Below are 22,685 nucleotides of genomic sequence, written 5' to 3'. Positions count from 1 at the left end.
AACCTATTGAATGTTGAAAGGCCTCGATAGAGTGGATGTGGAGAGAATGTTTCCAGTGGTAGGGGTGTCAAAGACCAGAGGATGCAGCCTCAGAATAGAGGGGTGTCCTTTTAGGGTGGAGATGATTAGGAATTTCTTTAGCCAGAGAGTGGTGAATCTGTGGAATTCATTGCCAGAAGTGGCTGTGTGGGCCAAGTCCCTCAGTAAATTTAAGGCAGAGGTTGATAGATGCTTGACTTGTCAGGGCATGAAGGGATATGGTGAGAAGGCAGGAGATTGGGGCTGTGAGGGGAAATGGTTCAGCCCTGATGAAATGGTGGAGCAGACACGATGTCCAAATGGCCTAATTCTGCTCCTATAGCTTATGGTCTTATAAGCCAAACATGTTTATTTTTTATCTTTGACATAGTTGCCAGTGTTGCTTCACTATTGTCTTTTTCACTGGATAACACCTGTTGGTTACATTTGTATCTACACATTGGCTACAGGTGTATCTGTTCCCAGTTCAAGCCTTTAGCTCTCTTGATCCTATCTGGTATTCATCTTTGAACTGTGTACCATCATGTGCAGGATTTCATGAGCATAATCTAGAAAATATAGTATCAGTTTTGATACTAATGTAAATGGCATGCAGCTTTACCTTGCTTTACCCCTCTTTGATGCTTTCACTGTCTATAAGTATTTGGCTGAATTCTAATATTGATTGGGCTGAATTTATGCCAGCCATTCCACAATGCAAACTCCATCCCTCTGTATAACAGCTGTCCAAAGTATAAGAAGATAGTTCAGTCCATAGATTATATTTAACTCTAGGATGGGCCTCTGACACAGATTCGCGTCTGACTGAATTCCATATTATCAGTCAGCTGCACATTGTCTCTCACCCCGTTTGCTACAACCCTCAATTTTTGTGTTTGTAACTTCTGGGAGATCCTTGCGAGCCACTGACAGTTTAAATTTAAGGTCTATTATTCTGAGGTGATTGCCTATTTCCATGCACCAAGTCCCTTTCACTACTAGCCCAGCACCTGCTGCTCCACGTTGATTTCCATTTAAGCAGCACTTTGAAAATTTACTACTTTTTTTCCTTTAAAAACTATCTTGAGTCCCACAACTGGATTACCTATGTTTCTCCTGTTTTGGATTCTTGTTCATTCCTGACTCCAGTTCAGCTGCAAGAACCTTAAAATTTTGAAGCTTCCTCCATAAGCCCCTTCATATCTCCTTTCTCCTTTAAAACTTCCTTAAAATCTGCTCTAATACTTTTTGATGGCTGTCTGTACTACTATCCATTCTTGTAGATAAATGTCTTTCTTTTGACATTCCAGTGAAACAATGATGGATTCTTTACTCTGTTAAATGTGTTAAAAATTGAGTTCTTGAGCATTTCTGTAATATCTCTTCTGGAGTTTCACTACACTCCAGTGATCCTATATACAAAATTTTCCACAGTTCCCACTTTGTTATTACAATTGTCCAATCATTCTTCAAAAACAGCATAGCTGGCATATGATAATGGGTGAGTGCTTGACTGGAATATCTTTGTAGGCAGTTTCATTAGCATTGGCTGATTCGGTGAGTAGGTTGCAGTTGAGGAAGTGGATATTATAAATCTAGTTAAGAAAATTTAAATTTATGACAGTGTATTTTTGTTTGTTTCCATGGAGTGTCTTTATCTAGATTTCTTTGAATCAAAATATTTTCTTCTGAGTAGGACGAATGCACTTAGTCCAACGAATTTGAGAAGCTTTGTGTAATTAAGCACAGGAGGAAGTAACAAAGTGATTCTTCATACTATAGAATCTTCATCAGTGCACCGGTGTGTTGCTGTTGATCTACCTTGGTCTATGGCTGACAAATGAAACCACACACACAAAAAAAAATTCTGACGGTGAAATGTCTTAAAGATATAGAACATTTGCAGCGACTGTCATTATCATTGAATATTTTCATTTGAACTGCAAAGAACAGTTGTTATCTATTTGTCAAGTGTATTTTACACTGCTATTAATGATATTAATAATATTTAAATTAACAAGGCATAGATTGTACTTTTGTTAACAGTTTAAGACATTGGACTTTTCTAACATTTGTCTAGTATTTCAAATCGAGTGAAAGATTGCAATTTTAAATGCAAAATACTACACTTTCTTCATTAACTGGGATATTTTATTGAATAAAATAGCTATTTGGATTGGATGGCATCCATTAGTCTTGCAATACCATGAATCTGTGCCTGGAAAGCCTTGTGAGTGTCCTCTCCAGGGCTCAGGCCTGGGCAAGGTTGTATGGAAGACCGGCTGTTGCCCAAGCAGCAAGTCTTCCCTCTTCATGACACCGATGTTGTCCAAGGGAAGGGCAAGGGCCGATACAGCTTGGCACCAGTGATGTCGCAGGAGTTGCCAGAGCGAGGTTGAAGGCAACGTCGAACTCCAGCTCTGGATTTGTCCTCAGGGTTTACTCCCGAAGCCTTTCCCATGAGTGGGTATGGCCACAAGGCAGCGAAGGTTTGAAATCAGAGTTTTCCCTCTCTTAGATGGACTGCCTTCCCAGGCTGATGAGCTCCAGCTACCCGAAGCACTGGTTTCAAGGTGCCAGGACCTGCCTTCGCCCCTTCTCCTGGCATTAAAAGTGGTTCCGCCGGGCTTAGTGGCTAAGCCACATGAGAAGGCCAGGAGTTGGACTTGGTTGTCAGAGGCTTTTGGAGGTGCATGCCATGAGGAGCACTTTTAGGTAGTGGGAGCTTGTCCCCACTGCCACTCCTCGGCTTGACAACCTTGGAACCAAAAAATAACTATATAACATAGCTATATAAATTCACATTTATAATAACAGGTGAATCAAAGGGAGCAGAAATGGAAATTTACTACTTCTGGGTGTTGTGTAGATTTCATAATATTGTGAAGAAATGTTTAATTCTGCAGGTCACTATTATAACTGGACTTTTCCATCTGGAAAGAGAAATCTTGGAAGCATTTGCATATTGCAAGTACAGATTGTGATATGAGCTCAAATCTGTAAGCTTAAAGAAGTAAAATTCATTGCTTGTACACTTACCCCCACCTGCACCATCTCATCCACGTTTTCTTTTTAAAGAGAATCCACATTTTGTTTTGGAATTCTGCTATCCACTTATTCTATGATTTTTAAAGTGCTGTATGGAAGATCTACTTCCATTCAACATTTGGGATGTGAATTTTCCAAAATCCTGAATAATGGATGTTTTTGATCTGTGATCTATCAAGACTCTACTGTGATATTCAAAGCACCTTACTTCTGATTACTGATGGGACTTTTTTTCCATGTTCCACCTTATTCCCTTTAGAAAGGCATCCTCGAATGATTTGTTTAGAACCACATGCATGACTTCCAGTTATGTGATCATTGCTTCTCAGAATCGATTGAATTTGCAACATAAAAGGAGATCGATCAATATACCTGTACTAGAATTGCTACTTTCATTGCTGTCCATTTTAATATTATTTACCTTCTTGTAATGATTTTCCTTTTGAAATATTTATTTGGTTCTTTCTTTATATGACGTAATGTCTCAGTGGAAACTGCAGGAAAGCATTTGTATTTTAATGATCCGCTGGAAAAATATTTTTGTTCTACAACAGAGAAATTCTTGGTCAGTGTCAACATTTATAAACCAATGTCAAACACTATCAGAAATGGTTCAAACTTTATTTAGATGGTAAAATGTCATTTCTTCAGGCTGGTTATAAATTGACAGCTATCTGATGGGGGGAAAGATTAATTGTTTTACTACATTTAGGCTTTCATCAAACTACCCGTCTATCACTAAACTGAATTACGTGTACCTTTTCCATCTCCACCATCTTTTTTTAACATTACCCTCTTTTGGTCATACTTGGTGTCAGTGACCAATCATGTCAGTTAAGCATCTTAACATTTGCACAAAAGTTACTTTAGTTTCAAGCTTTGAGAAGAAATTTGTTTCTGACAAGACAGTCACACTCTTAGTAACAGTTCTTAATTCTGTTCAGTGGGGAGAAGGATTTTAAATTCATGTTCCACCGATAGAGGTACTGAGTGATGGCTGAGAGTTTCCCAGGTCATCCTAATCTCCACTTCCCTCAGCCCCCACCTTCCAACAACTCCCCAGTCATCATGGACTCACCTTCACTACTGAGCGGGGAGAAGGGCTCTGAAAACTCTGACATAGCAAAGCATTGGGACTAGATGGCGTGAACCTCAAGGATCTGAAAGAGTGTGCTGAGCAGTTGTGTGGAGTTCTCCAGCATATTTTCAACTGAGTCTTAGCCTGGAAAGAGTTCAGACTGTGTGGAAAACATCATGCGTGATCCCAGTACGCAGGAAGCACCAACCCGAAAGTCTTGAGTGATTACTGTCCAGTGGCCCTGACCTCATCCATCATGAAAACCCTAGAGAGGCTGGTCCTGGCTCACCTCTGACCCCCGGTCAGATCAGCCCCCCATCCCCTGCAGTTTGCCCACCAGTAACTCATTGGAGTCGACGATGCTGTCATCTACCTGCTGAACAGACCCTACTCTCATTTGGATAAGCTGGGCAGCACTGCGAGGGTCTTTTTTGTTTTTGATTTCTTAAGTGCTTTCAATACCATACAATCCTCATTGCTGGGGAGAAGCTCTGTTCAATACAGATTGGCACTTCCATTATATCCTGGATAATGGACTACCTGACTGGCAGACCACAGTACGTGTGGCTTCAGAGCTGTGTGTCAGATACGGCTATAATCAGCACTGGAGCCCCACAGGGACTGTATTGCCCTGTATACTTAGGACTTTAAATACAATATTGAGTCATTTCATCCACAGAGATTCTCTAATGACTCAACAATAGTTAGGTGTATAAAGGGAGGATGAATACAGGCCCCAATGGAGGACTTTGTCAAATGCAAGCTGAATTATCTGCAGCTCAACATTAGTAAGACAAAGGAGATGGTGATGGACTTTAGGAAGACTAAGTCTGCATTGCTCCTTCTTACTACTACTGATGGTGAGGACATGGATGTGCTGAGGACCTACAGGTACCTGGGGGTACACCCAGATGGCAGGCTTGAGTGGTGCGCTAACACAGAGGCTGTGTACAAAAAGGGACAGAGTCGCTTCTACTTCCTGAGGAGACTGGGGTCCTTTGGAGCGCACAGGCCTCTCCTTCACGTGTTTTAGCAGTCTGTTGTCACCAGTACAATCTTTTATGCAGTGGTGTGCTGGGCAACAGCATCAACACGGGTGATGCCAACATAAACTGATTAGAAAGGCTGCCTCTGTTATAGGAGTCAAACTGGACACACTGGAGGCTGTGGTAGAACACAGAACCCTATGGAAAATCTGGCAATTCTAGAAAATATTTCCCACCCTCTGCATGCCACCTTGGTTGAACAGAGGAGCACTTTTAGTAATAGACTAATACAACTGTGCTGCTCCAAAGGCCGCTATATGTGGTCATTCTTATCCTTGGCCATTAGGCTCTATAATGAGTCAACCTATAGATGGGAAGTGATGACCCCCTCCTATTAGACTCTTGGTGATTTTTTTTTTATTCTTTCTCCTTCTCTTCTAATATTTATATCTGTGTACTTGTAATGCTACTGTGACATGGAAATTTTGTTTGGGATCAATAAGGTATTTATGTAAGTCAGAAGAAGAAACAAATTCATTCATTCTTCAGCTGTCATGAACATCTTTTAAGAAATTGCTGTCAGAAGTTGCAGATGGGCAAGTTTGATGCAAATTTGTGGGGGGGTGGTGTTGAAGGAGAAATGCTTTTGCTTCCATTTCTGTTACCTTTTAATCACATGCTTTTTCTAGCATTTGTAAATGTTAACAACTAAGCCTAAAGAGCAACTGAATTGCACTCATCATACAGATTTTTTTAAGAGATGTGCTGGAATGGAAGTTAAGCCTTTAAGTATAAACAATGGTTTCTATTTTAAAAGAGCTTTTAACGTATAAAATCCCAAGTAACTTTATCAAATGAAATTTTGTGCTGTGCCTCAAATGGAGTTATTGGGACTAGTGCTAATGCTCCGTTAAAGCAGCAGCTTTTTAGAGGAACAGAGGCAGGAGCTGAAGATGGCTTAAGTAAAGACCATAAGACATAGGAGCAGAATTAGGCCATTAGGCCCATCGAGTCTGCTCCGCCATTCAATCACGGCTGATCCTTCCCCCCCCACCCCCCGCCAACCACATTTCCCGGCCTTCTCCCTGTAACCTTTGATGCTATGTCCAATCAAGAACCTATCAATCTCTGCCTTAAATACACCCAGCAATCTTGCCTCCACAGATGCATGTGGCAACAAATTCCACAGATTCACCACTCTTGGGCTAAAGAAGTTTTTCTGCATCTCTTTTTTGAGAGGGCGCCCCTCTATCCTGAGACTGTGCCCTCTTGTCCTAGACTCCCATCATGGGAAACAATATTCGAAAGGTTTCAATGAGATCCCCCACCTCATTCGTCTGAATTCCAGCAAGTACAGACCCAGAGCCATCAAACATTCCTTGAATGATAACCCTTTCATTCCTGGAATCATCCTTGTGAACTTCCTCTGAACCCTCTCTAATGCCAGCATATCTCTTCTAAGATGAGGAGCCCTAAACTGTTCACAATACTCAAGGTGAGGCCTCACCAGGGCCTTATAAAGCCTCAGCATCACATCCTTGCTCTTGTATTCTAGACCTCTTGAAATGAATGCTTAACATGGCATTTGCCTTCCTCACCACCAAGTCAACCTATAAATTAACTTTCAGGGTGTTCTGCACAAAGGCCCCCAAGTCCCTCGCATCTCAAATTCCTGGATTTTCTCCCCATTTAGAAAATAGTCCTCACATTTATTTCTGCTATCAAAGTGCATGACCATACATTTTCCAACATTGTATTTCGTTTGCCACTTTTGTTTGCCACTTTCTTGCCCATTCTCCTAAGTCCTTCTGTATCCTATCTGTTTTCACAATACTACCTGCCCCTCCACCAATCTTCGTATCATCTTCAAACTTGGCAACAAAGCCATCTATTCCATCATTTATATCATTGATGTACAGCATAAAAAGAAGTGATCCCAACACCGATCCCTGCGGAACACGACTAGTCACTGGTAGCCAACCAGAAAAGGATGCTTTTATTCCCACTCGCTGCCTCCTACCTATCAGCCAATGCTATAACCATGTTAGTAACTTCCCTGTAATACCATGGGCTCTTAACTTGGTAAGCAACCTCATGTGTGGCACCTTGTCAAAGGCCTTCAGAAAGTCCAAATATATAACATCCACTGCATCCCCTTTATCTATCCTACTTGTAATCTCCTCACAGAATTTCAACAGGTTCATCAGGCAGGATTTTCCCTGAAGGAAACCATGCTGACTTTGTACTATCTTGTCCTGTGTCACCAAGTACTCCATCACCTCATCCTTAACAATTGACTCTTAACATCTTCCCAACTACTGAGATCAGGCTCACTGGTCTATAATTTCCTTTCTGCTGCCTTCCTCCTTTCTGAAAGAGTGGAGTAACATCCGCAATTTTCCCATCATCTGGCACCATGCCAGAGTCCAGTGATTTTTGGAAGATCAATGCCACCACAATATCTAACGCTACCTCTTTCAGAACCCTAAGGTGCAGACCCTGTGGTCTGGGTGACCTTAGATAGCTTTAGGCCTTTTATCTTGTAACAGTAACTGCACCCTTTTCACTTCCTTTACACACTACAACATCAGGCATACTGCTAGGGTCTTCCACAGTGAAGACTGATGCAAAATACTTATTTAATTCATCAGCCATCTCCTTGTCCCCTGTTGTTATGGTATTTCTCCTGCTTCATTTTCTTGTGGTCCTATATCCACTCTCATCTCTCTTTTATTTTTAGCATACTTGATAAAACTTTTACTATTCTCTTTGATATTATTTGCTAGCTTGCTTTCATATTTCATCTTTTCCCTTCTAATGATTTTTTTTTAGTTGCTCTCTGTAGGTTTTTAAAAACTTCCCAATCCTCTATCTCTGCATTGGTGAGGCTGAATTTGGAGTATTGTGTGCAGTTTTGGTCACCTAATTACAGGAAGGATATTAATAAGGTTGAAAGAGTACAGAGAAGGTTTACAAGGATGTTACCGGGACTTGAGAAACTGAGTTACAGAGAAAGGTTGAATAGGTTAGGACTTTATTCCCTAGAGCGTAGGAGAATGAGGGGTGATTTGATAGAGGTGTATAAAATTATGATGGGTATAGACAGAGTGAATGATAGTATGATAGGCTTTTTCCACTGAGGCTAGGGGAGAGAAAAACAGGTCATGGGTTAAGGGTGAAGGGGGAAAAGTTTAAAGGGAACATTAGGGGGGGCTTCTTCACGCAGAGAGTGGTGGGAGTGTGGAATGAGCTGCCAGATGAAGTGGTGAATGCGGGCTCACTTTTAACATTTAAGAAAAACTTGGACAGGTATATGGATGAGAGGGGTATGGAGGGATATGGCCTGGGTGCAGGTCAGTGGGACTAGGCAGAAAATGGTTTGGCATAGCCAAGAAGGGCCAAAAGGCCTGTTTCTGTGCTGTAATGTTCTATGGTTCTTACTAATTTTTAGAGGTGATCTAAAATCAGCAGGAGAACTTTAAAATGTTTTTCTTGTTTGGGAGTCAACAAGTACACATGTGACAGGTAAATGAACTGGCAGTTTCAGTTAAACTTGATTTTTTTAATTGGGATAATTTCTTCCAATCCTATTCAGGAGCTTATCTGTGGAATTATTTTCTGTTTGGTAGTTTCTGATAAGTTGGTTGTTAATATGCCAATGTGCTATTTTTCAATATAGAGTTTGTACCAAAATAATGCAATATTGCAACTGTAAAGTGAGGAGAAGCTGATCCTTGGCCTTGTACATCCAACATACTTATCCTTTGCTATTAAGAATAGGATAATCAGGTAGAAAATTAATTGATAGCTGATTGATAATAAAACTTAGTTGATGCCAATGATGTTGAAAGCATGGCTCAACGTGCTTAAGAAAGACTGTTGAATTCTGTTTTAAGTTACAAACCTTTTTTTCATTTTTAACTATTAAATTAAAATGTTATAATCTGAATTTCTGCAGCATTTTAACTTTTGGAAGTACTTTAATAATTATGTTCCTTTCTATCTATTCCCTGGTGTATTTCTGTGCTATTGCTCCAAGGTGTTTTTCTCTGAGAAATATAACTGCATACACCCTTCTGGAGACCAGCCAGAACTTTACAGCATAATTTACTTAAATAGTAGCATACAAATTAGATCCAACAATGTTTATTCCAATGTAAATATGGAACTAAATATTACTGAGCCTGAAAACTGTTTACGTTTTCTTCATATTTGTATACAAGAATGAAATTAGAATGCAAAGATAATTAATTTTGCCACTTTTTCCCAAGTATAAGAATAGCAGGCTTAGCACATTAGATTTGCAAAATTTCTTGTCAGCAACATGGGAATAATGGCAATTTTACCATTCAGCATTCTGGTTTCACTTTTCTTTTTGCTATCTTCTCAGAAAATACTAAAATAAGATAAACAGGTGACTCTTTGCTGTAAATCGCTCTATCCCCCTGGGGTGGGGGGAGGTGGTGGGAGTTTCTAAGATAAAGATAAGGGGGCAGTGGGGGGAGGGGTGCACCTAAGGCATGGCAGGCTTCATTTTAGAAATTAATTAGTTATTATAAGCATTTGATCCTCAGTGTCTCATAATTAATTACAAAGATCACTTAATCACCACATCTCTTGCTAATCCACCACTTTGCTCAAAGTGTTGAAAAGCAAGGTGACTATTTTCTATTTGGCATATCACAAGAAATTTGGACTGGAGAAATCATGTTATTTCCAGGCCTGGAATGCATTATTACCAATTTGTAATACAGTGTTAGTATGATTTCTATATTCCAATCGCGCAGCAAAGCAATGCCTGTGAATTAGGGTATGGCGTTCAGTGGGGTAAAGTTCAAAATCTGCCTGTTCTTGACAGCATTTTTGTAGTCCACGGTCCAATGGAGATGTTGCTGCCCCACCTTATTTGCCTTCAGGCAGAGAGTCTGGTTTTGCCTGAGCTATGATGATGTAACTCTACCTTTACTGATCAGTGCTTGAGGTTGGGCTTAAACAGTAGGTGATTGACTGGTCGTTAATCCATAATGAAAATGGCAGACCAAATGCAAAAGAAGTTAGAGGGTATAGTGTTGTCATCATTGTTAGGTCGCATCTGGAATTTCCAGTTGGACGATTTCCCTCCATGCCACTCTGTCCCGACACTTGTCGTTAACATCATTGTTTTGATCCTTTGTTGAGACTGACATATTGGGAAATCATGTATTTGGCAGGTTACAACAGTGGTTTGCCTTTGCCTTCTGCTGGGTGAATTTAAAGAGATCACCACCTCTCTTCTTGTTAGATCATCTGCTTGCAAAGCAACCATTGTCTTCCAAGGTCGTAGCTCTTCCGTTTTAACCACCAGTCTCCTGCTGGGTCCGCTGTTGGCCATCGCTCGTAACCCCGAGCAAGGGACCCTTACCAAGTGCTACCAGCCAGGTCAGCTGGACCTGGGGTGTTTCACCACGCCGTGCTCTGGGCCGGGTGTTGCAATGGCCGACGGCTGTGGCGGGGACACTGGGGATGGAGCAGCAGGGCCTGGGCCCGGCTCGAAGTGAGCATGGCGAAGGGCTGCGAGCAGACATCGCAGGCGAAGGTGGGCTCCCGGGAAAAAATAACTGGAAACACATTTTCGTCCTTAAGATCTTGTCCAACCTTCCTTTGGAAGAGATGCGTTCTTACGGTTCCCTTTGTGTTTCTTCCACTTCCGCCGCCATCTTGCTCGTTTCTGTGGCATATCTGAAGTATGGATTTATACCAGCACCAAGTAACCATCAGCAGCCAATGCATCTCTTGTATGAAAATGTTGTTTCTTTTTTCAAATGAGGCAATGAAATCATTCAGGCTTCTTAAACATTTGAAGAGAGCATCTGATAAAGCAAACAAGAACTTGGCTTATTTTCAGTCACTTTGTTAAAACTTTCAGAAATGGGAAACACTTCAAAACATGTTTGCCAGCACTTCACAGCAATATGGTGATGGTTTGTGTGCTTCAAACAACTTTTCATTGTTCATTTGCTAAATCTGGAAAGCCCCATACAATTGAACAAGAACTGATTCTGCGGACAGTAAGGGTGGTTCTGAGAATAGTTTTGGGTAAGTCAACAGAGGAATTAATTTTGCTTGCTTCACCAGACCAAGTAATTAAAGCGATTCTGCTCAGCGACAACTCTGTTCAAAGGTGAATAGATGAAATGTCTGAGAATGTAGAAAAACGCATTGTGTTACATACTAAGGACAATGGAATTTGCTCTGCAATTGGATGAATCAACTTTGCCAGACAATGAATCTTTGCTTATTGGTTATGTTTGCTTCATAAAAGATGAAAGCATAGTTCATGAGTTGTTATTTACAAAGGGTCTAGAAACAGATACGACACAGAAGTCAGTGTTTCAGTTTGTTGAGCAGTTTTACAAAGAAAAGAACATTCTGCTCACCAATATTCTTGCTTATGCAGCAGATGAGGCACCATCAATGACAGGTCACCACTGTGGGGTTATAACTTTATTGGGGGAAAAAACTGACCCTGGTATATTTACCATTCACCATGTAGTTCACAGACAGCAACTTGTTGCAAAAAACCCAGGTGATCAGCTGCAAATGTCATTATATAGCATTATCACTGCGGTAAATAAAATAAAGTTTCATGCTCTCAGTTCTCAACTATTTTGAGAACTGTATTGAGAACGATCAACAGCTTGAAAGCGTGCTGTTGAACACTGAAGCCAGGTGGCTCTCAAAAGGAAACTGCTTGAGATGGTTTTATGCAATATGTGAAAGTGATAACATTGTTTTTTGAAGACTTGAGTGCTTCATTCAGTAATCAACCCTAGAATATTAGGCATGATGTTGCTTATTTGTCAGAATTATTCACAAAACTTAATGAAATCAATCTTCAATTGCAAAGAAATTATGTGAATCTTATCAAAGTCAAATCAGTTGTCTCCACATTTCTTTCCAAGTTAACCCTTGCAACATTGGCCATTGCGACCTTTTCCAATTTCTGAGCATCTCTGAGTTGGAAGAGAAGGAAGGAATACCAGATGATATTCAAATATATTGTGCCCACCTGGCTGAGCTGCATAAGGGCATGTCAGACAATTTCAGAATCTTCTCTCGATCCAACTTCCAGATTGAGTAATAAGTCCATTCTTGAACACTTGTAATGAGGAATTAACAGGAAAGATGGAGGAAGTATGGATCTCACTAAAATGACTTTGAGCTTTCAACAATTCATATCAAGACTTTTGATTGCTGAATGAAATCTCTGAACAGTATCCTGCAGTGTGGAAAAATAAAAAGATGGTTTCTTACTGCCTTTGCAATGTCACATTTAGTGGAGTGCAGTTTCAGTGTAGTCACCCAGCTTCATTCAAAGCAATGAAACAGGCTGCATGTTACTGAATGTGGGAAATCGGAGACTCTTTCTGAATGATATTCAGCCTGATGTGAGAAGCTGATACACTGCACCAAGTCCACCCATCTCAGTGAGGGGTGAAAAAGCTAATGTACTCTCTAAAGTTGATGAGAATTATTTTTACTGTAATTAAAGACATTTTATTTGTAACTTTTAATCAATTTGAAAAATTTTTGCTATTATTTGTCCCTGCATTAAATCTGCAGTTTCTGTTTTCTTTCACTGTGCATCATAACTCAAAATTCTTTATAATTTTTACGTAATGGCCAGAAGGGGAATGTGGTCTGGGAGCCAAGGAGGTGGTAACCCAAAAAATGTTTGGGAACTACTTGTGTAGATTCTTAATTTTTTTCTAGTCATCTTTATTAGTGCCATATTTTGTTTCTCTAGGTTGCTGAGTTTCCAAGCAGATATTTGAACTAAAATAAAAATTAAAACAGTGGAGTCAAATTCCTTCTGATGGTTCATTGGTAAATGCAATGTCACTGAAACAGATGTACTGTAAAGGTTAGAGATTTTAACTGGGTTGGCAAATCAGGGATTTGTCAGTTGGTCTCTGGGTTCAGATTCTGGGGCAGTGGATAGGTAAAATGATGAAAATTCAGCTCACGACTAGTAATCTATATGTAGGATTAAGCTCAACAGTGACCCCTATCATTGGAAAAATAATTCATTCCATTGCTGAAAGTTCTCGTTAGTTCTGGCTCTGCAAACAAATGGAATTATTTCAACAAAATCTTGTCAAACGCACTGTATACTTTCTTTTGTAGGTCATTGTTAAAAAATGGTTCATTCCTTGCCCATTGTTTAATGGCACTGTAGATTATGCTCAGGTAAGTTACTTATGATACTCCTCTGTGTATACACATTTCATGTTTGGATATAATATCATTAGCTTTGTGTTCCATCCCAACATCATCGTAGCCTCACCCAGAGTGATCTTTTTAATAGTACCTGTTCCCCTGCCCCCACCTTTTTTTGTAAGCTTGCTTCACTTGCTTCTAAAAAGAGCTGGTACTAGACCCATGAAGAGACCATCTCATTGGTATTGGGTTGGGATACTCATATCCACGAGGATCTTGTGATTATAGGCAATGAAAGTTTTTAGCCTCTCACAGCTTTCGAACTCATGTTCCAAAAGTTTGGCTTGTTGTTTATATAATACAATTTTAGAACTGATAAACAAAAATGAATTGGCTCAAAACATTTTATTTAATAGAATTAATTACTTTAACATATGTTTTCAGGTGCATTCCAATTTTACAAAATACATATATGCTTTGTAATGTGTTTCCTTCAACTTGTATTTGTACTTGATAGCGTGTCAGGGCTTTTATAATTGCTCCAGACTTCAAATGTATCTATTGTTAGTGAAGAGTATTAATATTAATCTATACCTAATCAGCACCCTACAGTCTCTTGTGAAATATATGAATGTCAGAATCAGACTTAGCTGTGATTATTGTTATCTTTGTATAGTGTTCTACTGAAAAATTAGTACCCAACCCCAATCTGTTGCATGCTGATAAGTATGATAATAAGTAGGAAGGATTTTTTTTCATATATAAGTGTTGGTGACTTCAATGAGTAATACAAGTAATATTATGCAAGTTGGTTAATGTAGACTGTGCATGATTAAACAGCTGAAGAGACAGATGATGGGCATCTTGACAGAATTATAATAAACTTCTGTTTCTTGTTTAGAATTTCAGTTCTGATGAGTGTAAGCCGAAATTTTTTCAAATTTCATACAAGGTTTGTATTCTTTCTTATGGTACGCATTAAGTGAATACAATTGTGGAACACGTCACTGGTGCAAACTGCACTGATAAGTAACAGTTTGCCTCCCAGTAAAGTTCACATTTGTATCTAACAGCTTTTGATAACTTTAAGCCATGTGTGGTGGCTTTTTATGAAGGACATTTTGTAATTATATATTATGCATAATCTGAAAAGGTGTAAAAGTGTTTTCTAACACCTAAAGATTTAGATTTAACTTGAAATGAGATGTACTGTGGCCAATTGCTATTCACAAAATGATCCAACTCTAATCCAGTTTTAGTGATGTGAACGTGTCCAGTCACAGCAGAGATCTGAATGGAATCTTCCAGGAACAAATGAATGCCATAATGACTGGGATTAAGCACTTGCAGCCTTTAAATCTGTGTTCTTCCAAATCTGGCTTGTGCATTCCAGATCATTCTTTAAATGGATGGGTGTTCAGCTGAAGTTCCCTCCCATGGAACTCTCCAATAGAAGTACAGTAGATTCTGGTTAATTGGGTCATCAGTTAATCAGGCAGTGCTTATTTGGGACAGCTCTTAGAGAACAAAAACAAATCGATTAAAATTGCTGTGACCCCCTTAATTTATCTGAGCAATGTTTTTTTTCCTAAACAGAGTGGTTGATATCTGGAATGTGCTGATGGAGGTGACAGTGGAATCTCATAGAATTGCTACCTTTTAAGGGGGATATAGACAGATTTGAGACAAGTGGAATTGGTTCAGACAGGCAAAAAAATTACCTTTGACATGGTGAGCTCAAGGACCCATTCTGTGCTGTACAACTGTGACTCCAGACTGCCTCTTACTTTCAAGTCATTTCTTAACATCTGCCATGATGATCACGTTCTTATTCAACTCTCTAAGCACATTGTGTGTTCTGTTCTCTTTGATAACTCTTCTGTAAGGTGCTTTGATTCATTGTACTTTAAAGATGCTGCATTAATCCTACATGTTGCAGCAGGAGTTTTGAAAGGGAGAGGGATGATACTGATGAACAGAAACTCATTTTACAAAACATCAACAGGCCTCGTGGTTACAAAATTTTTGGCTGGTCAGCCATTTAATAAGAATGGAGTGCAAGATAGATCACCAGAAAGTGCAAATTTAGTTAGATGGGAGCAAGACCAGTTTTATTCAATGTGTTTATGACTCGTCTTTTTGCATTGCAGAGTGCTTATGCAATTCCAACCATGGCCTTTTCATTTCTCTGTCACACGTCTGTATTACCCATTTACTGTGAGCTCAAAAGGTAAGTGGGTGGAAGGACCTGCTAAACAAAGTAATAAATATTATTTAAGCTGGCTAATATTTTATTGAGTGTGTACCTGTTACCCTGTAGAAATCAGTCCACCTGAGTTCTAAATTTTGCTGTTCAAAATAGTCCTCTATTGTCCAAGTGTAATTTTAATTCACTTTTCCTCCAATAGTGTGTGTGTGTGTGTGTGTGTGTGTGTGTGTGTGTGTGTGTGTGTGTGTGTGTGTGTGTGTGTGTGTGTGTGTGTGTGTGTGTGTGTGTGTGTGTGTGTATATATATATTCATCCTTATTAGGTCATCCTTAATAACATATAATAGAATACATTATATCTGCTGACTCACTGGCTAGTCTCCAGTATCATTATATCATTATGAAAGGGATAGTATATTATATTAACTTAATCTAGCTAAAAAGCTGTTTTAAATTGATGTGGATGACCTAAAGTATTAAAATAATGAATACAAGTTTGCAATTAATTTCTTTTATAACGTTGGTGGGCATTTGACTTGGAAAATGTTTCCCACATCCAATTTCCCACTAACTATATAAACTTGCACAAAATATTCAAGATACAAAAAAAATAGTGCAAGTTTTTAAGATGCCATTCAAGTTGTTGTTATTTGATCCCTTGGCCTGAAGTGTTGACTGTACTCTTTTGCCTAGATGCTGCCTGGCCTGCTGAGTTCCTCCAGCATTTTGTGTGTGTTGCTTGGATTTCCAGCATCTGCAGAATTTCTCTTTTTTTGCCCTTTGGACGAAAGTGGGTGCTATACTTGTACAACGGTTTATGTTTATGGATTTCTTTTTTCTCTCTCCTCTAGGCCTTCAAAGAGCAAGATGCAAAATGTAGTTAATATAGGAGTAACTCTGAGTTTTTCAGTCTACATGCTGTCAGCCTTGTTTGGTTACCTGACTTTTTATGGTGTGTAATACATACAGTTTCATTTCTTAAATCTTTCTGTAAACGATTCAATTTATTTATTTATTTTTGTTGAACTTTTTTTCTTTTAGGCAAAGTGGATGCACAGTTACTGCATACCTACAGTCAATATCTGCCGCATGACGCTCTCATCATGTCTGTAAGGTTATGCCTGCTCTTCTCTGTAGTCCTGACAGTGCCTCTAATCCATTTTCCAGTGAGTTCTGATTTTAAAAAAAACTTGTGTACTTTAGTACAGCTTTTAATTTTCATGACATTTGAAACAATATCTTACGATCTTTCAGAAGTGCTGAATTAAAATTTGCATCTATGGACTTTGCCGTTAATGTTCTCATTTAAATGTTGCCTTTATCTCAGAACCATTTTTATACCTTCGCAAGTCTTGGACTCTCAAGGGATAACATTGCACCTTTCCAAGGCACATTCCTGTTCCCTTATTGTTTTCTTTTTATTCTTTCCCTCTTATTCCACATCTTTGTGCCTGTTAATTCCAATTAGCACACAAAACAACAGTTTGTGTTGATAGAATTTAAAGATAATGATTTTTTTTTTGTTTTGTGTGTCCCTGGAAGCAATAATTCTTTGCCCTGCTCTGAGGACAGAGTTTAGGTTGGTGAATAATCACCTGTTTAGAGTGCTGATCATTGCAGACCCAATGGGAAAATTCACTGGTACTGCTTGAAACAGTTTCAGTCAAAATCCACAAAAAAAGTACAAGGATTAAAAAAATCACTGTAAATACAAATGGGGATTTGAAAAATTAAAAGTAAATTACAGTCCCCCTAAATTGCAGTGGGAGGTTGTGCACAAAATACAATTTCTAAGTTGTTGAGCACTCAATAAATATTAAGTGAACTGGCTTGAAAACCAAAACTAAACAGATTCAAGGAACCAGTTCAGAAATGGTTCATATTCTGATTGGTTCAGAAACACATAATTATGTAAATGTTACTGCTGTTTCTTTGAGAGGCAATGCATAGCTAGTTTTTTAAAAAATAAGTATACCATGTAAGGAGAATTATTCTAAAATCTGTTTAATTATCTTTTGAATTTCATTTATTTGCAGGCAAGGAAATCGTTAATGTTGTTGTGTTTTTCAAACCGCCCCTTTTCCTGCATCCATCATATTGTTGTTACACTTGCTATTCAAATATTGATTGTGCTGTTGGCGATGTACGTGCCAAATATTCAAAATATCTTTGGTGTGGTTGGTAAGTGAATTAATTTTGTGATCTTTAATCAAAATAGAAATAAAGTGTCACTGTATTCTTTTAAAGATAGAATTAGGGAACCATGCAAACTTTAAAAAGGGTTGAATAGAGTTATCTTTAGCACTGATAATCAATTTATCATCCGTATTTAATGAAATACAACACAGCAAACATGTTGGTGAAAAGCTTTGTTGGGGCACCTGTGATTTTTAATTGTGTGAATGATGAGTACCAGGGACTATGTGGAGCATGCTGAAATCTTTTTAGGGAGGCTGTGGTCTGCATAATGCTCCTATCTTGCCCCATTTGTGAGAAACTGTTGAAAGATTTGCCATCAAACTAACAGCCATAAAAGCTAAAGACTGCAATTTCCTGGTTTCATGATTAAAGTTTCCTTTTGTGTTCCAATGTTGAGCATTATCTTAATCTTCACATTTTAAAACAAAAATGGCAGTTGGTGGGGGGGGGGGGGGGGGTTTGAAGAATCTCTGCATTTACAAAAAGTTTCACTTGGGCTGTGTTAATAAAAACTTGAGTTTTTTAAAGTCTTTCATCTAATACCGTGATGTTTTGTAGCAAATAAGGTGCATGAATGAGGAAGAAATGAATATGATAGCCTGAGCGATGTGAGGGTGTGGAATATAGACATGAAATAGGCCAAATAGTCTATTTGTATGCCATGAGTAAAAATACAACATGCATATGTAGTTAAAAGCTATTTCAGCTTTTTGATGACTTTAATGATAGCGATCCTTTTCTATTGTGTGAACTATAACTTAGTCTAAAATCCTGTCCCATTTCTTCAGGTTCCACTACTTCTGCTGCTTTATTATTTATCTACCCTGGACTCTTCTACTTACAAATAAGCAGGGAACCTTTAAAATCCTGGAACAAGCTTGGGGTGAGTTTTGTATAAAACTACAGCTGGCTTTCAGTTACCTTGGCTGTCATTAATCTTAGCAGTTTAATAACTTAGTTGTAAATCAGTCTTCCTCCATCATTAGAATGGGGTGAGGATAATTTGTCAAAGTGCTGTCTGTATCCCCTAATGTCACTTCATTAATTTAAAAATGTTTTAGATCTTTAACCAGTCCGTAACGGTTCTCTCTGTCACAGCCACTTGTTTCCTTTCAGAATAAATGGACATGGTCAGAATCAACCAGATTATCTCACTTAGTCGATTGCCATGTTTGCCTACATAGCCATGTTCTCTAAGTATCAAAACACGGATAACAGATTGAAACCAGCATTGCCATGTGGAATGCTTTAAAGACACTTGCCCTTTTAATCTGTTACTCTATTCTCCTTCCCATTGTTTCCACCGCTTTTACAGAATAACAGGCATTGTGTGAGAGAAGTGATGTTAAACAGTACCATCTCTTTCCTGCCTAGAGTGTGTAGAAAAGTGCTGATACATCTCTGAAAGCAGAAGGTGTCAGTTTTCTCTAAAACTCAGATTGATACTGCACAGCTGTGTACAGTCATGTCTCCAGTTTCAAACGAAATTGGGTATACAAACAAATTTGATTGCTGATGAAACCCTGCTGGCTAAAGGTAGGATGGGTGTAGTATTAATTTTAAGTTTATTCATTTGAAACTCTTCCCATTCCAACCAGTTGGTGAACCCCACTTAAAATAGTAGAGTGCAATGGGCTGGAACTTCCTGCACTCAGTCTATCGTCTAGATTTGCCACATGCCCGGAATTACTGCTCCCAGGTATTGATAGCTGTATGAACTGGCCCTGTGCATCGAACAGCAGGAATTGTCTCTGGGTGGGGAGTATGCCCTGGACAATCCATTGGGCCTGCTTAGAAAAGCCATGGCAACCTTTGCCGGCTCACTGACTGCCAAAAACTTCCAATTTAGTTTAAATGATTCTGAATAAAATAAATAAAATTAAGAACACTGTTAGAAAAAAAATTAAATCCCATATCTTAAGAACTAAAACATATTAGAATATGGAAAAATAACTTGCATTCTTTTCCATAGTGTCATTGTTGTCCTAAAGTTGTGTTTTTTTAAAAATTTCATCTGTCTTCCTTGTGCAGCACATTACAATTTTGTTCCTGAAATGGACAGTGAATTTAATAATGGAATAGCCATTCTGATTATATGCAAATAGCTGATACCTGGTACTTCCATTTAAAACCTCTAGCTGTCAGGCAGGGCGGTTTGGTCCATTGTATTCAAACAAGTACATAGTGGTGGTACACCAGTATTCAAATTACTGAATCAAAAGCTGAAACTAAAAAGACTTTAAAAAGAAACTTAATTTATGTTTGGATTGTGTTATATTTGGTTCATTTCATGCTATATGTTTTTTGTCTTGGCAGGCTCTGGGATTAATTATTTTGGGCTTCTTGATGGGTGTCAGTAGTTTAATCCTTATCATTTTAAACTGGGTTCATAGAGCTGGCGGTTCAGTATAAACAGCAGAAGTTGTACAAACACAGGGAATCATCAGCTCTGCAGTGAAGTCATGATCTCGGCAGCCATACACTAGTTCTGGATCCACTGGCATCACTTTAGCAGCAGGAAGAAAAGATAGACACTGGGTCAGAAATTCCGAATCTCTCAATGGAAGCTTGAAGAATGCTTTTCTCAGTATATTGTGATTTGGGTAATGGTCAATATCAACTAACCTAAAGCCATAGTGCCATGCAAAGATTTTAATCTAAAAGAAAATGTCTAAAAATACAACTCAGCAGAGCCCTTTGGAATATTTCTACGATGTGTGCAATATTTTATAATGTGTATTTAGTAAAATTGGAAGTATTGGGAATTATGAAATTAAGCCTATTTCAGAGTATGTTATTTTTGAAATTGCTGGAATTGGTCTGTTTTAAATATTTAAATGTATGCTAATTAACAATTTTCATGGGTTGAAATCAAATGAAATTATTGGACATTGTGGGTCAAATGTTGGCCTAATCAAATTCACTTTGAACTGTGTATATCACCTGTTTATCTATTATGATTTAATATTCAACTAATTTTTTGACCTTGAATAGTAAATATGGGTTAAAATTTTGTGCAAAACACTTCAGATTTGTCTAAATACAAACAATAATAATTATGAATAGTTGAATGTCAATAGAAAGGTTATTCTTGTCATATTCAATATTAATTTGTTTTTGTCCCAATATCTTTGGATATTAAGCATTGATATACAGATTGTTTAAAGTGCTTGTTTCTTGTTTAATTTAATAATGTTGAATAATTTGAATTACTTGTATAATTTTGATTACCCTCATTTAAAGAAATACTGATTTCACACAATCTATTTGCAGATTTTTTACACTGGTGAAAATAGATGACTATATTATATGGTGCTTGTGTATCAGGCTTCTTCACAATTATCATTGTTAACATGTTTTTGAAATTAATCTGTTTTAAATGGAACTTTATGAATGATAGCTGTTCTTTATCACATGCATGTTATTTATTTATGTCCTAATACCTCAAGTTATGCAAGGTGAACCTTGCTGACAGTTAAGGTGCATTAATAGTTATCTACCTCTGTCTACCGAATAATGTTTTACATTTACGTTTTATGTCATTTTTGCCTATTAACTATTTTAAGGTAGTAATGAAGTTCACAAATTGGAATCTGTGCAAAATTCGGGGAAAACAACTTGGCATTGTAAATGAAACTGTGAAATTTAAATGTTTATTTTCCTCCATCATATTTAAAATGATGTAAAATCTAAATTGCTTTTGATCCCGATTATCTCCATACTCATAGTTGCAAATGATTACTTTTGTGGCATAATGAAGCCCCCCTCTGAAGGCTAATGCGTTTATGATGTTGGAGCTTCCTGGAATCCAATGTCTGATCTGTATCTAGCTTTATTTTGAGAAGCTTGTACAGTTCAGCTCATTCCATTGATTGTACTAGCACAGAAGAAAATGTCTCATCTTCTTTAGCAAATGTAATGTTCTTGTGAAATTTTACATTGAAAAACTTTCAATTTTTTTTTGCCTGTTCATATATTGCCTTTTTTACTTTTCTTTGTAGCTAGTATAATTGTGGTATTTTGTACACTTTTGAAAATTATTGCCAAAAGTTATTTTATTGCTATTGATCTGTATTTCCAGAATTTGCACGAGGTATAATAAATTCTTAAAAGATGTTTCTGAATTTATCTGAAAGGTTTAAGATTTTCTAGTGCACTACAAATAATTAACTTGAAGTAGTCATATCTTCTCACCTCAGCCTGAAATTAAGAGTTCTGTTCATAGCACTATCACTGTTCTGTCAGTAAAATATGCAACCTGTCAGCTGTCTTTGTAGAGCAGCAGTTTACTTTTGCAGAAAGTATTGTATAACTTTTTATGCTTTTTCCAAAAAAGGGACATCTTCAGGTACATGTAAGTTTACATTCCAGCTGTACGTTTTCATAAATAAAAGTGATCTCTGTAATGTGGTTGAACAACTGGATTGTTGTAACATTAAATTTGTATGCAGCTCTCTAGTCTCAGTTGTCTTGGGCTGTTTGTGTCATTGGTGATATCCATGGGGATCAGCTTGTTCTGAGGCACGGATATTTTAATATGATTACAATTTTTCCTTTGCTCCTCTTTTTCATTTTTAAATAAAATTTTGCTCTAAGGACGTCCTTTCTTAAAGGCTGGCCAATATAAGCATCAGCACTTTCTCCCAAATGACCCTTGCACTGTGAATCTTGATGAGTTTGTGTGGTGGGTATTGTAACTGAACTCAAATCCTAGATCTACTCCCATTTGAAATCAAAACCAAAGGACTGGTTACTATGACCCAAGTTCTTTACTTAGTTGGACAAACTTATAAACTGCCTGCCACTGGCAACTTGATTTATCCCAATTTAATTTATTTGCCATTTACTAACTCTTTATTTGTTCCTTAAGTTGTTATAGTCAGGGGGTTGGGTGAGGGGGTGGTGGTGCAGTGGGGAAAAGCTCCCACTACTTAGTAAATGCTTCAAATG

At 38.1% G+C, this 22,685-nt stretch overlaps 1 protein-coding gene across 1 annotated transcript in view; it reads left to right on the top strand.

The window, feature by feature from the left end:
• slc38a6 (solute carrier family 38 member 6) overlaps positions 1-22,193 on the top strand; it is a 48,451-nt gene extending 26,258 nt beyond the window's left edge. Inside the window, exons 9-16 of the mRNA XM_073039535.1 lie at positions 13,297-13,359; positions 14,231-14,281; positions 15,480-15,559; positions 16,388-16,488; positions 16,578-16,702; positions 17,573-17,717; positions 18,524-18,618; positions 20,052-22,193. Coding sequence (XP_072895636.1) covers positions 13,297-13,359; positions 14,231-14,281; positions 15,480-15,559; positions 16,388-16,488; positions 16,578-16,702; positions 17,573-17,717; positions 18,524-18,618; positions 20,052-20,147 — 756 coding nt within the window. The 3' untranslated portion in view covers positions 20,148-22,193. The remainder of the gene's footprint in view (positions 1-13,296; positions 13,360-14,230; positions 14,282-15,479; positions 15,560-16,387; positions 16,489-16,577; positions 16,703-17,572; positions 17,718-18,523; positions 18,619-20,051) is intronic.
• Positions 22,194-22,685: the final 492 nt, after the last annotated feature.

The sequence above is a fragment of the Hemitrygon akajei genome, chromosome 3 (assembly GCF_048418815.1).
Source record: "Hemitrygon akajei chromosome 3, sHemAka1.3, whole genome shotgun sequence".
NCBI lineage: Eukaryota > Metazoa > Chordata > Chondrichthyes > Myliobatiformes > Dasyatidae > Hemitrygon > Hemitrygon akajei.
The sequence above is the reverse complement of the archived record's forward strand: the minus strand, read 5'-3'. Positions and strand labels throughout refer to the sequence as shown.